This window comes from Purpureocillium takamizusanense, chromosome 12 (genome assembly GCF_022605165.1).
Source record: "Purpureocillium takamizusanense chromosome 12, complete sequence".
NCBI lineage: Eukaryota > Fungi > Ascomycota > Sordariomycetes > Hypocreales > Ophiocordycipitaceae > Purpureocillium > Purpureocillium takamizusanense.
Window position 1 is genome coordinate 702,523 of NC_063079.1, and position 13,215 is coordinate 715,737.

Here is a 13,215-nt window from a genome sequence, read left to right on the forward strand (position 1 = left end):
GCGCGTCGACGCCCAACGCTCGCTCACACGCTCTATTTCAGTGACGAGCGCCTGCGCAGGCAGTGGTTTTAGGTACCTGGCTACGAGAGGTACAGTACTGCAGGTCCCGAGCTGTTTGCCAGCCAGACACCTCGGCAGGCAAACGGTGATTCGCGGACGCGCAGTTGCGAAGAGATTGAGGCATGCACGGGTCGAGGTTTTGGGGAGAAAGAAAAGCCGGGCGGCGATAACACGCACCCCGGATGCAATGGATTCGCACCCGCGGCGACCCAGTGTGATGGAGGCGGGAAGTGCTGGCAGCGAGTGAATGGTGGATTGGGCGGCGGCCGCTGTCGGCGATGGCATGGACGGGAGTGACGTGGACGACTGGCAGCCCTGGGTTTTGCGGTCGACAGCCCCAGGCCCTCTGTACTTTGTACCTACCAAAGTCCCAAGTGAGGTGAAGTGTGCTGCGAGCCCACTGCAGCAACCAACCCCAACTGCAGTGGTGGGCACCGGGCAGCGACCAAAAGGGCCCGCTTGCCGGTTGGACCTTGGGTCCAGTGGAGTCAGGTGCACCGCAGAGAGCATAGCGACACGGGCAGCCACCCCGGATTCTCAGTGCGCACTGCAGGTGCTGCACAAAGCGACCCGAGACAGGACGGGATGGACGGGGAGCGGCAAGGTCGGTTAGGCATTTTACCTATTTGGGATCTATCGTTGCTATGAATGTGGCTGCAGCGCCCAGCGCAGTACAGTGGGTGAACAGGTGCTGCGACAGATCCGTCCAGGGCGGTGATGGTACAATGTAAGCGCCCCAGGCTGTCCAGTTACTGGGGGCAGATGTGGCACTTTCCAGTACGTAGTACCTACAGCGCTCGCCAGTGTGACCCAAGCGATAGAAGTGCCCAACCACCACCAGCCAACATCAATTCCATCATCACCTTTACCAGCCGGACCGATGCCCACCACTGCCGAGCACCACCAGCAGCCCTACGAGTGTACCTAGGTACCTTGTAGGAATTTGTCCTCTCCACCCACACCAGTTTGCTGGTTCCGTCACAGGCGCGCACCTCCACGCGCGCCAGGCACCGCCTGCCACATCAGGCGCCACCGGCCAGACGGACGTTCCGCTCCGTTCCCAATGACCGGTTGAACCTCGTCAGGACCGGGACCCCAGTTTCGTTCAACCCGCTGGGAAATTCCTCGTCGTCGTCTCACCACCACCACTACCACCACCCACCACAACATCCAACCGACAGGCGGGAGATCTCGAGAGTTACACACATGCACGCGCACGCACGCACGACGCGCTCTCCGACCTTTTTCCTCCCCAGGAGTACGGCACAGCACAACATCCATCTATCTTTCTGACGAGAAGCGATTGCGCACAACCACCTCATCCGCTGCGCGCCCGTTCGATCCGCCCCTCGAGGGCCCTCTCTCTCGCCACTACCAGCCACCACCACCCACATCCCCCTTCCACAAGTCAGCCTGCTGCTGCCGACGCCGCCGCCATGTTCTGCCTACGGAGGTACGAAGAAATCACCGCCTTGCCGCGGACAGAGCTGCTGCTTTGTTCCAAGCTCATCAAGAATTCCCTGCGTGCTGACAGAACCCCCCGCAATACAGCTGGCTCCCGCTGCTCTTCATCCCCACCAACGCCTCGCCGGCCTTCATCTTCCTCTTCTTCGTCTGCACCTACTTCCTCAACCGGCCCTGCGTATACTGCTCCATCCTCCTCCTCATCCTCTTCCTAACCTCGTGCAACTGGTCCGACCGCTGCTTCTTTGACTTTCGCAGCGACTGGTTCCTCCCGCGCTCCTCCGCCGTCTCAACAACAACGGCAGCCTCGACGACCGCCACATCCGCAGCGCATAACGCCACGATACATGGCCATTATAACCTCGAAACCAACGATGCCGCAGCAACGGCCGCCGCCGCCGCCGCCGCCGCAGACGCCTTCAACGCGACCGTCGTCGAGATGCTCAACTCGACGGCCCGCGCCCTCGCCGGCGCCGCGGCCGACCAGGTGGCTGCCAAGCGCGCCGAGTGGACGGGCCTGGGCATGGAGTGGCTGAGGAGCCTGCTCGGCCGCCGGGAGTGGAGGATCGAGTGCATGGATATCTACATTCGGCTGTGAAGCTGCTGCTGCTGGGAACAGGGCTACTGCGTGTAATTATATGGTGCAGCGGAGATGACCGAAAAACCCACAGCGAGTCTTTTAACTCGGTGCTTTTCTGAATGTGGGATCATAGAACTACGGCGTCAGATCAGGACGATGCTCCGCCCTAAAATGCGTCCCAAAGTGCACGCCATCATCCCGCTGGATATCATCCCAGAACTCAAAAGGGCACTTTCGCGCCACCCACCCTACACCACCATCCCACACGTCAACACCACGAAGCCCATTACCCATCTCATTACTTTAGACATACCGACCAACCCCAGCTTTTCCTAGGCCGTAACAATCGTCTCGTATTATGATATGTATGGTATAGCTTTGTGCGTGCGTGTGTGTGTCTTCTCCGTGCGCATGTGTGTAGATATGTAATATATATAGAAGCGACCGTGGCGGGGCAATGTACTCAGTCTCGCTGATACACACCTCCTACACACATCGTCCGTCATTGCCCGTGCTCGTTCATCAGTACCAGTAACCACCCCCGTCCAAGTACCTCTCCGTCGGTTGTGTTTGCTCCTCACTCCCTCCTCACTCAAGCACTGCTTGCCTTGGTACCTCCCCTCCCCTTTGTTTGCTTCTTCCCCTGATGGTGGCGCATTCTCGGCGTGTTTCGCTTCCTCCCCGCGCCAAACGGCAATTCCGACCAGAACAAGAAAACATCGGCAGATGCCCAAAAAATCAGTGTTCAGTCTTATTCGCTCCGCGCTTCGCCATGCATGCATCTGAATTCAACTCTCGGCGTTCCACTGCGTCCCTAGGCGGTTGCGCTGGCGTCGTTGTCATCATCAACGCCGCCGGCGCCGTTGTTGTTGGTCTCTGTCCCGGTCTCGTCAGCCTCCTCCTTCCCCTCTCCCTCGTTCTTCTCGACAGCTTCATCGTTGGATGCCGGCAGCTCCGTCTCCTGCGGGGCTGTCTCTTCGTCCCCTTGCGTGACCACCGGATCGGCACCGTCGAGACTCTGCGGCGTAGAGATGGAGCCTCCCGCTGTCGGCGAAGAGGCTGTCGCCGTCTGCGTCGTCGTCTCTAGCACCGTCTCCCGGACCGTCTCCGTGACAGTCTCCACGACGCGGAGTATACTTGTGGAAACATCGCTCGCAGTCGACATGGAGCACGGATCCGAGACCTGGCTCGCGTGCTCCGCCGTCGCAGTCGTAACCGCCACCGCAGACTCGCTGTCCGTCATGGCCGAAGCCATCGCGCTCGCCGCCGCCACGACGATGGCCTCCGCCTGTTCCTCCGACGTCGTCGCCAGCACGCCCGGCGACTCTACTACTGCTGTGTGGCTCTCGATTTTGGCTGACGGCACATTGGGAGCGAGAGCCGTCGTCTCCGCGGGATGATGATGAGGAAGAGGAGGAAGGGGAGCTCTGTCGCCCGTCCTCGCGGCGAGCAGGAGGATGAGCAGGCTGAGAAGGCCGATGACCACGTTCTTGCGGTCGCGCATGGCTACCCGTCCCGCCTCGAGGAGCAGCTCCGGCAGGGACGCGCCGCCGCCACCGCCGCCGCCGTGGTACGCCTCCCTATGCCGTGCCTGCTCGCGTCGCGCGTGGGCCGCCACGGACGGCGAGGGGGGCGTCTCGCGCGTTGCGTACGTCGCCGACTCGCCCTTGGCGTGGCGTGACGAGGGGGCCTCGGCATGAGCAGGAGGTGTGCTGCCGTAGATTTCACGTAGGCGTTCCTCGTCCACGGTGCGGCGCCGTTCTTCGCGTTGGTACGGGGGCGTTGCCTCGGGCGCGGGGGTAGACGGTCGTCGTCGTCTTTGCTGTTCCCCATCGTCATCGGGGGCATCATGCTCGTGGTCGTCGACGTCCACATGGCGATGATGCTCCTCGTCTATTGGGTGGGCGGGCGCAGACTCGCGCACAAGCTCCTCTGCGTGGTTCTCCTCGACAAAGGTGTCTTCGTACTCGGGTTGCCGCTGCCGTTGCCGCTGCTCATCCTCCTCGTCCTGCTGCTGCTCCGCGGCCACGGCAACCCTCATCTCCATGGCGCGCTCCTGCTCGGCCGCCAGCTCGGCCAGTTCGTCCGCGAGGGCGGCGTCGACAATGGGCTCGAGCTCGACGTCGACGCGCTCCATCTCCTTCCAGCACGCCTCCCACGCGCCGCCGCGCATCAGGCCGTTGCTCGCGTACACCTTCACGCGGAAGACCCTGCCCTGGCCGAGCGAGTCGTAGCGTATCTCCGACTTGCACGTCCGGCACCAGTGCGTCTTGTCTGCGGCGCCCTCGCGCGTGGAGCGCCTACTGTTCGTACTGAGCGAGTGCCGGTACTCGTTGTTGTACTCGCCGCCATCGTCACCGTCGCTGTCCATGTCCTCTGGCAGCGTCATCTCGTTGGCAGGGCCAAGGTAGTGGCCGCATTCGAGGATGCGCGCGCGTCGGCGGAGAGGCAGCTCCAGGGCCTCGAGCAGGCGCTCCTCGAGGACCTCGTAGTCGTTCTGGGGGTGCGGCAGCAGGATGCCACGGTCCGAGACGGTGTCGCCGGTGCGCTCCTGCAGCTGGCGCCACGAGTCGCGCAGAGACTTGGCCTCGGGGCTCAGGTCGCCCGCGTCGGCGGCCTCGAGCACGTCCGCCCAGATCCAGCGCAGGGGAAGCAGCGTGACGTGCAGCAGGACGAGCGGCGGCGTGGCGCGCTTGAAGCGCGGAGGCGTCTTCTTGGGCGAGTACTGCGCCGAGACGGAGGGCGAGCCGAGGCGCGAGACGGTGGGCAAGGGGGTGCGGCGGCTGGAGCGCGGTGTCGTCCCCAGGACCGAGGCCGGCGGCGATGACATCTGCATGGCCCTGACTGACGACGGCGAGCGGAAGGGCGGGCGTGGTGTGCCGCGGACCGTGGCGACAAAGTCCTGGTCGTCCATGTCGGAAGGCGGGATGTCGGAGATGCGTGGGGAGTGGCTGCGCTGCGTGATGTTGCGGAGGGAGAGCGTCTGCTCGATCTTGGACTGCTCGGCCTCGGACATGGATCCCATGGAGCTGCGGGGACTGTCGTCGCTGAAGACGTCGTCTTCGTGTTCGTGGTGGGAGCTGCTGTCGCCGGCCTCGGGTGCTTCTTCTTGTTCTTCTTGTTGGTCTTCGTCTCCGTGGTCGTCGTCTTCTGGCACTTGCTCTTCTTCCCCGTGGTCTTCGTGGTCTTCTTCTACGTCGTCGTGATGGTCGTCTTCCTCGTGATGCTCAACAACGGACGAGCCGCCGTACGACGGGCGGGCGCTCGCGGGCTCAGAGTTGGCCACGTAGCTACTCTCCGCCGTGTCATTGGCCTCTTGCGCACTCCCGCGGCGGCCGAGCTGCTGGACAATGTCGCGGGCAGCGGCGTGTATCAGGGCCTCGGTGCGGTATGAGGCGCGTCGGCGGTCGCTTTCGAGAGAGGCCGCCGACATGGCAGAGCCACGTCTCGAGACGGAGACACGGGTCCCACCTGTCTCGCTGTCGACGATGGAGTGGCGGTCGTGGTCTGTGAGTGATGCGGCATCATCGTGTTCAGTGGCGTGATTCACAATCATTGTGTCGTCGGTTTGGTCGTCGTCAGCGGCCCTGGGGCCCGAGGTCTCGCTATGGACCTCGGTGACGTCGTTTGCGCTTTCCGAGACTTCACTGGTGCTGATTGAGGCATCATGGGCCTCATCCTGTACGTCGTCCTCGTCGGGTGTCTGAGCAGGCTCCTCGGGAGGGTCCTGGGCGGACTGTTGAACCATGCCATCGACAAGTTCTTCGAAGGCGGCTTCGAGTTCTTCGGCGGCCTTGTCGGCCAGCGCTTCTTCATGCCGGTCGCTCTCCATGACGAATGCTTCCTGGTCCTCGGACTTTGCTGGGTCATTCGCCTCGTCCTCATCGACCCGTTCCACGTCCGGCTCCTGGGCGGCATCGAAAGCAACGTTCTCTGCCTCCCGCTCGCCCTCGCCATCCGGAACGGCATCCTCTGTTGTACCAGCCTCGACCTCCTCCACCTTGGGCACCTCTGGCTCCATGATATCGTCGTACGTTGTCGGCTCGCTCATGCAAGACGGGTCCACGTGGATGGCAAAGTCAAAGTCGTTGTGCAGTCGTTGATTGCGTCGCGGCATGCCCAGCAGCCGTGCCGGTGTTTGTGTGTTTGATGTCGGTATGGGTTGGCAGCGAGGCAACAACAGGTTGCATGCAGGTACTCCCGCCCGGAGAAAGAGGGGGGGTCACCTTATCTATCTTGCTTTCGTGGAGGATGTGTGTCTCTGTTGCAGGCGGGGGAAAAGGCGTCTCTCGGAGACGTCAGAAAAACAGGCGCCAAACTCAAAAGACCAAAGTAAAAAAGGACGAGCGAGATGCGGTACTGTACAGGGACGAGGATGGTGGGAACATCAACAATGGCGACGACAAACAAAAGTCAAGGATGCAGCTGCACGCGCGTGCAGGGGAGGGGGAGGGCCTCGCTCCAGTGCAGGTGCAGTGTGAGGCACACGCTGGTTGGCTCGCCGAGGCTTTCTTTTGCTGCTGGCTGGCGGCGGTGGGCAAAAATGGTTGGGCGGCAATTGAGGGGCGGATGGGTGATCGTTGACGTGGTCTGAGGCGGCGGGCGTTTGTTTACCGCCGTTGCCAGGTCGACAATGCAGCAGCCAGTGGGCCACTGCCCGTCGGCCCGTGGCGGACGCCAACACCGTCTGGTGGCGCCCGTCCCGCCGCTTGGCCCCTGAAGAATTGAAGCCCGAAAATTGAATGATTTCGTCGTCGTCATGCGATCGTTGAATTTGACAAATTTTTAATCGGTGTTTTTCTGGTGGTGTGGAGGGGCCCGACACTGTCGTAAGATTCAGGGTCTCTGGGGAAACATTCCAGTGGTTTTTGGGGGGCCGCTGCTGAACAATGGGGCGGGCCCTCGAGTCTTGTGGCCCAAATGGGGATCGGGGTTGCTAACTTGGTGCTATTCGGGCGGAGCTGGAATGGGACTCGTCGGCTGTTTCAAGGCGGTTTGTTGTACGTATCGTGAGCGGCCGGAGCCAGTTGATGCCTGGCCCTTTGCAGCTTGGAGGTTTCTATAAGAAACAACTGCCGAGTCACTCCAGCCCTCACCAGTCAGGGAATCAGTTACTTTGTGGAGTGGGCTATATAACTATGACCTGGCCCATGATTTGGGTGCGGGTTAGGAGTAAAAAATTGTCGTGACTGACGGGACGGACATCATTCATGGTCCATGACCATATCACATGAGAAGAGAGGGCATCCCAGGCCACATACAGGCAAACACGAGAGAGAGTGTGAGAGCCAGAGCGAGAGAGTGAGTGAGAGGAATCATGTCCCCAACGCCCTCCTAATCGTTCCAAACGCCCAAATACCATATTCCCAAAACTGAACCCTTCACTCATGCTGCCCCCCAGCTCCAGCCATGCTGTGCATACGTCTCCCGCAGAAACGCGACGCCCCTTGTAAACGCCTGGTCCTTGAACTCCTTTTCCACGATGGCATCCGGCACTGCGCATAGTCAGCTGGAGCTGCCCTCGTCACGACATCGTCACCATCATCATCATCGTCATCCCTCGAAGCAGTCAAAGTAGAGAGAAGAAGAAGAAGATGATGATGATGAAGATAAAGAACAAAGAGGAAAAGAAGAAGAAGAAGAAAACTCACCCTCCAGGTACCCGTGAAACATGCCGTCCACCACCATTGTCTCCACGCGCCGTCGTTCCCTCCGTCCCTCCCGCTCATCCTCGCCATTCACCCGCTCCGCAAACGCCATCTGCTCCGCGTACAAAATGTCCACCGCCGGCACCACCAGCAGCATCCTCTCCGGCAGCGTTTCCCTCCGCGCCAGCACGGGGTTCAGCCTCGCGTCGCCGTCATCATAATCACCCCCTCTGTGCCCCATCGTCGTCTTCGCCCGCCGCGCGCCCGCCATGTACGCATCAAACAGCGGCACCAGCACGCGCAGCGGATCCGACGACGCCGACGGCATCCCCCGCGGGCGCGGCTTCTCGTCCGGGGCAAGGCGCAGGTCCAGCGCCGCGTAAAAGGTGACGATGCCGCGCACGCGCGTCGCCGAGGGCGCCTGGCGGTCGGGCTGCTGCGTCGCCGCCACGGCCAGGTTCCCGCCCGCGGAGAAGCCGCCCGCGGTCATGAGCTGCGGGTCGGCGCCCCAGCGGCGCGCGGCGTGCGCGGCGATCCAGGCGATGGCCGCGTCGATGTCGTCGATGGCCGCGGGGAAGACGTGCTCGGGCGCGTACCGGTACGAGAGGCTCACGACGACGGCGCCCGTCTCGGCGGCGACGCGCGCGTCGAAGGCGGCGTTGCTCTCGGGCAGACCGCCGAGGAAGCTGCCGCCGTGGATCTCGACGTGCAGCGGGCGCAGCGGCGACGAAGACGACGAAGACGATTTCTGCTGCTGCTGCTGGTGCTCTTCTGAAGCTACAGCGGCATCATCGTCGTCGTCGCGTTGGGAGGGGACCGATCGCACGCCGTGGCCGGGCGCCTTGAAGACGAGGACGCGCAGCGAGCGGCCCGGCGCGAGGGGTAGGTGCTCGACGACAAACGGCCGCGAGAAGAGGTACGGGATCGTGTTGATGGAGTAGGTGAGGAGCGTGATGGGCTGCAGCAAGAGGAGGCGCCAGCGCAGCGACCACGAGAGGCGCGGGTGGAAGAGGGCGACGAGGAGCGGCCGAAACCAGCGATGCAGCGCCTCGAGGACCATCTTTTTCGTTCAAGTGTCGGCGGTAAGCCCGCTACCATCAATGTGACGATGGAGGAAGCTGTGGAGGCGGCGGCAGGGCGTCAGCCATGGTGATGGCATCGGGTCGGTGGTGAGTGTGCTGCTAATAATGAGACGTCAAAGCCTGTAAAGAAGCGTCACTCGACCTGAGGCTTCAATCGCTCCCTCCGGGGTCTCCCGAGGGGCGGTAGTAGAGCGAGCGATACGAGACTGGTGGCTCTGGCACGCCCAGCAAGCCTCATTCCGCTGATGAGCGATCCTCTCCTCTTACACGCACCAACTTGACTCACTCGCCTCCCTCATATCCATGGCGAAGTAGCAGAATGGACAATCGCTTCTAACTTCTGATAACCTCCATCCAGTGGACAGAGAGGCCCATAGCAGCCTGGGATACTAGTATCAACATGTTCGTGGCATTGAGCCGGCTGGCGGCTGATATCCCATCCTGGGGCTGCTGCCGCGTTCCGATCACGGATCAGCAAGCGAGGCGGCGCCCATGTCTGTCTGTCTGTCTCATCTCCCGAGCGAGCGCCAACGGCACCTTAGAATAACCGGGGAGGGGCCCCATCTCAAAAACGACGTTGCGTGATGAACACGGTGAGTGGCACATTATCGCTTCAAGTCAATGATGGCAGGCGAGACTTCGTCGAGTGAGCAGGACATGAAAATGGTGTCATCTCTGTATTACACAGAAAGGCCAGACCAGCGGAGAGGCACGCCCATACGCGGGACATGCGCCTGCAAAACTCGTCGGCTGAACATGCGCGCTTGTCTTTCATATCCTTTCATATCCCGTTGAAAACATCTCGCCAGGCACGGAGAGGCCACGGCACGGCGGCGATAACCACCCCGGGGGGGGGGAGGAGGGAAAGAAGCCTCTGTTGCTCCTGTTCCTCCCTAGGTACCCGGGGGAGGGGGAGTGCGCGCCCGCCATAAAGAACCGAATCATTTGCCGTTTATATGTACTGAGTTCCTCTCCTTCTTTCTCTCTCTCTTTCCATAGGCTGCTGCTGCTATCATGGACAACGCAGCTCCAACGATCCCCTTTCCCACATCCCCACAAGCAACCTTCGCTTACAGGTCCTCGCAGTAGTCGCCAGTGACGGTGACAGTCGTCGTCTTGGTGGGCGTGGGGGCCGTGGTGACGGCGGCGGTGATGCCCCAGCACGAGCAGGCGGACGAGTACTTGGCGCCGTTGGAGCAGGCGGTGGCGTAGGCGGGCACGACGGTAGGGGCCTCGGTGGCGGCGCGGTACTCGAGGGCGGCGTCGCGGCGGAGCTTGTGGGGGGCCTCGCCGTCGACGGTAACGGTGACGGTGGTGGTGCTGTGGATTTAAGCATCTCGCTTGTCAGTCTCTCTTCTTCTTCTTCATGTTGCATCTTAATCTCGCCCATCATATCTGATAGTATATCGACCGTGCCCTCCCAGGGAGGAACGGGAGGAACGGGGCGTGCTTGGCTGGGCTGCTGCTGGCGTCACACAAACTTACACAGGGTCGGGGACGACAGTGGTGCGCATGAAGCTGGTGCAGTCGGCCTTGCGGGACTCAATGGGCTTCAGGCCGTCGCGGGTACCGGTGACCTGGCGGGCGCAGTTGTCACCACCGCAGTGTCCGTCGCGGGGGTTGACGGCGCCGGCGAGGGCGGCGGCGACGAAAGAGAGGATGATGGCGGCCTTCATCTTGACGGGTTGTGTGTGTGTGCGTGTTGGTTTAGACACGGACAACAAGATCGTCGACTTGTGTGGGAGTTGTATGGGGGGGATTGTAAGTCGGTGACGGAGGGAAGAAAGGGGGGGTTCGAGAGGGGAGGAAAGCGAGGAGAGATGCAGATGGGGGACTTATATGAGAAGCCAGGCAGAGAGAGAGACAGAGAGGAAGGTGTTGTGAGAGCGGTACCAACTGCACCGTACCGCACCGCAACGGCCGGACTGGAGCAACGCAGGTTTAGCGGGCGGACTGGACGGGGATTCGAATGGGGACGGGTTCCCATGGTCGCCTCTTGGCGAACATGCACTGACTGGAGCGTCGACGTATACGGCAAAGGGCGGTTGGTCGGCCGAAAGGGTGTGTGCGTGAAGGTAGTATGTTCCTGGGTTTACGACCTGCCTACTGCTAGTAACCTTTCAAAGTGCCGCGGCGGCGCTGACAGGAGAGTCAGGTAGTTAGTTGGGTACAATACTATACGCGCACTAACGTAGTATAACACCTGCGTTGGTGCTGTACTGTACAGACAGACAGATAGCAGCTTCGCACCATGAGCCGACCTACGGGCGCGCTCTGGTTCAACCAACGGACGGGGCCATGTGGCCATAGTTATGGACTGGATGGACACTTTTGCTGACGCGGGGACGAGGCCAAGCAACGCCGCTGCAGGGGGGCGTGAACAATCATCGAGAGACGAAAACGAGCAGCTCCCTCATCGGGCGAACGCAGTTGGCTGCAAGCCGCCGTCGAAAAAGCGACTGGACTGGACTGGACTGTGCGTCTGTGTGTGTGTGTGTGTGCCTGGCGGCTGGCCGTGTGCTGGGGGAAATCGAATTGACTCTCGGCCGCAGCCGGGGGGCGTGTGCAGAAGCACCAGCAGAGCCTAGAGTCGCCCCGAACGAACGTGTGTTCTCGGTTCCCACCTATCAGAGCGACGACCTCCCGCATGAGGCAGGTCAACGTGCCTGCCTGCCTGCCTGCCTGCCTTTCCCCTCCCTCCACGTCCCTGTTCCTGTCCTGCGCAGTTGGTGGTGGTAGTGGTGGCTGGGCGGACGGCGGTGGAGACAGAACGAATGAACGATTGAACTGTTTAGTTTTACGTGGGGACCGGACCGGGAAACCCATGGAGGGGAGTGGAGAGGAGAGGAGGGGACGGGGCGTGGCGACCAAGCCGGGCAGTTTGTTAGTTGACGAACAAGCAACACAGAGAAGAGCAACAGGAATTAGTGAGTGAGTGCGAGAGAGCGAGAGAGGCAGGCCGGCTGGGCCACGGGGCTGACGGTGCTGGCCAAGAACTGCGCTGGCTGGCAGGGGGGGGTGTCGAGGGAACGAACGAACACCAGAGAGAAGGAGAGAAAGAGGAAGAGGGCGAAAAAGTTCCCCGTCCGTGTCGTGCGACCCCATGCAACCAGGCTATTGAGGGCATGGCGCGGGTGCGAACCCTGGTCCGGTCCGGCTTACAGGTTCCTCAACTGCTGCGTGCGCACTGCTAGCGACGGGTTGGGAGACCGAACGATGGAGCCGCCGCCTTCTTTTGCTGCTCTGGTCTTTTTCCTCTCCTTCGGCTCTCTCTGTCCTCTGTGTGTGGTTGTTCTCTGGCCACGTTCCTCTGCCTAGATGTCTCAGTCTGTACAAAGTACCTTGTGTGTCTCTCCCTCTCTATGGCCCTCAACACACACGCACTCAGTAACGTTAGTGGAAGGGACTCTTTGTCAGTGTGACCTTGGTAGCCCCCCCCCCCCCTGCCTGCCTGCCGCGCTGCGGGACAGAGAGAGGACAGAGCGCCGCCGCTGCCCACGTTGAATGTTGGTGGAGGACCCGGCCCTGTTCCTGACGGGAAGGTCGTTGTTCTTTTAATTGGACATTAGGAGGTACCTGTTAGTTACATCAGTGCCTACTTACTACAGCACCTATACCAAGAGGGAAGGAAAACGGGCCTTTATGATCATGCACGGGCACGCGCGCGCTCTCCCTCTCTCTGCGAGGCGGCGGCGGCGACCCGCGCGAACAAGGCCAGGAGGCTGAAGACACCCCCAGTGGCTGATCAGACTCAACATTGGCGTTGTTGTCGATGAAGAAGAGCGAGGGACCGCGCGCGCTCGCGGACAGGGCAGGCATGGTCTGGTCGCACTGGTACAACGACCGCGCCCACCGGCCCGCGGCTCGCTTCTTGATTGAGTCGGCGGCTGTTCATCTGTCGGCTTTGCTTGCTCAGGTAGTCTCTTTATTGAATGTCAGTAGTATGTACCTTGTGCTGCACTGAAATACAGTGCCGTAACCTTGTCGTTGGACCCCCGAGAAGAAGCGGAAGAAGAGCAGGGGAGAAGGAGACGGGGACGGGGACGGATCTATTCTTCGGCTAAATAAATCATCTTGTCCAGCGTGCTGGTCCGACCCGGCCCAGATCGCACCGACGGCAACGAAGCGAGCCTCCACGTTTCTCCAGCTCTCCATGTCATCATCACGCACGCCGCCTCGCGCGGCAGCCACCACGCGCCATCGTCATCATCATCATCATCATCATCACCCACCACCCACCGCCACCGCCACCACCAGCATATCATCAATTAAGAGACGATAATACCGCCGCAGCCCAACGCGCTGCCGCCGCCCGCGCGTCGGGTCTTCTGCTCCTAGAGGTGGCCTGTGCTCTCTGCCTCTTGCAGGGGGGGCGTGGCCT

General features: G+C 61.4%; 4 protein-coding genes across 4 annotated transcripts; 1 reads left to right on the plus strand and 3 right to left on the minus strand.

The window, feature by feature from the left end:
• The first annotated feature begins 944 nt into the window (after positions 1 to 944).
• Positions 945 to 2,247, plus strand: JDV02_010433 (uncharacterized protein). Its single transcript, XM_047992174.1, has 2 exons — positions 945 to 1,513; positions 1,612 to 2,247. Exons 1-2 carry the CDS (start codon positions 1,497 to 1,499, stop codon positions 2,120 to 2,122), a joined length of 528 nt encoding a protein of 175 aa, XP_047848187.1. The 5' UTR covers positions 945 to 1,496; the 3' UTR covers positions 2,123 to 2,247.
• Positions 2,248 to 2,439: 192 nt separating this feature from the next.
• On the minus strand, positions 2,440 to 6,894 carry JDV02_010434 (uncharacterized protein). The gene has a single exon (XM_047992175.1). The coding sequence runs from the start codon at positions 6,219 to 6,221 to the stop codon at positions 2,919 to 2,921; it is 3,303 nt and encodes a 1,100-aa protein (XP_047848188.1). The 5' UTR covers positions 6,222 to 6,894; the 3' UTR covers positions 2,440 to 2,918.
• A 321-nt stretch (positions 6,895 to 7,215) lies between these two features.
• JDV02_010435 (uncharacterized protein) lies at positions 7,216 to 8,926 on the minus strand. The gene is made up of 2 exons (XM_047992176.1): positions 7,756 to 8,926; positions 7,216 to 7,599 (listed from the first exon to the last, which is right to left on the minus strand). The coding sequence occupies exons 1-2, from the start codon at positions 8,810 to 8,812 to the stop codon at positions 7,490 to 7,492; spliced, it is 1,167 nt and encodes a 388-aa protein (XP_047848189.1). The 5' UTR covers positions 8,813 to 8,926; the 3' UTR covers positions 7,216 to 7,489.
• Positions 8,927 to 9,904: 978 nt separating this feature from the next.
• JDV02_010436 (uncharacterized protein) lies at positions 9,905 to 10,510 on the minus strand (the record flags this gene model as incomplete). Its single annotated transcript, XM_047992177.1, has 2 exons — positions 9,905 to 10,154; positions 10,320 to 10,510. 2 exons carry the CDS (start codon positions 10,508 to 10,510, stop codon positions 9,905 to 9,907), a joined length of 441 nt encoding a protein of 146 aa, XP_047848190.1.
• Between the last annotated feature and the right edge of the window lie 2,705 nt (positions 10,511 to 13,215).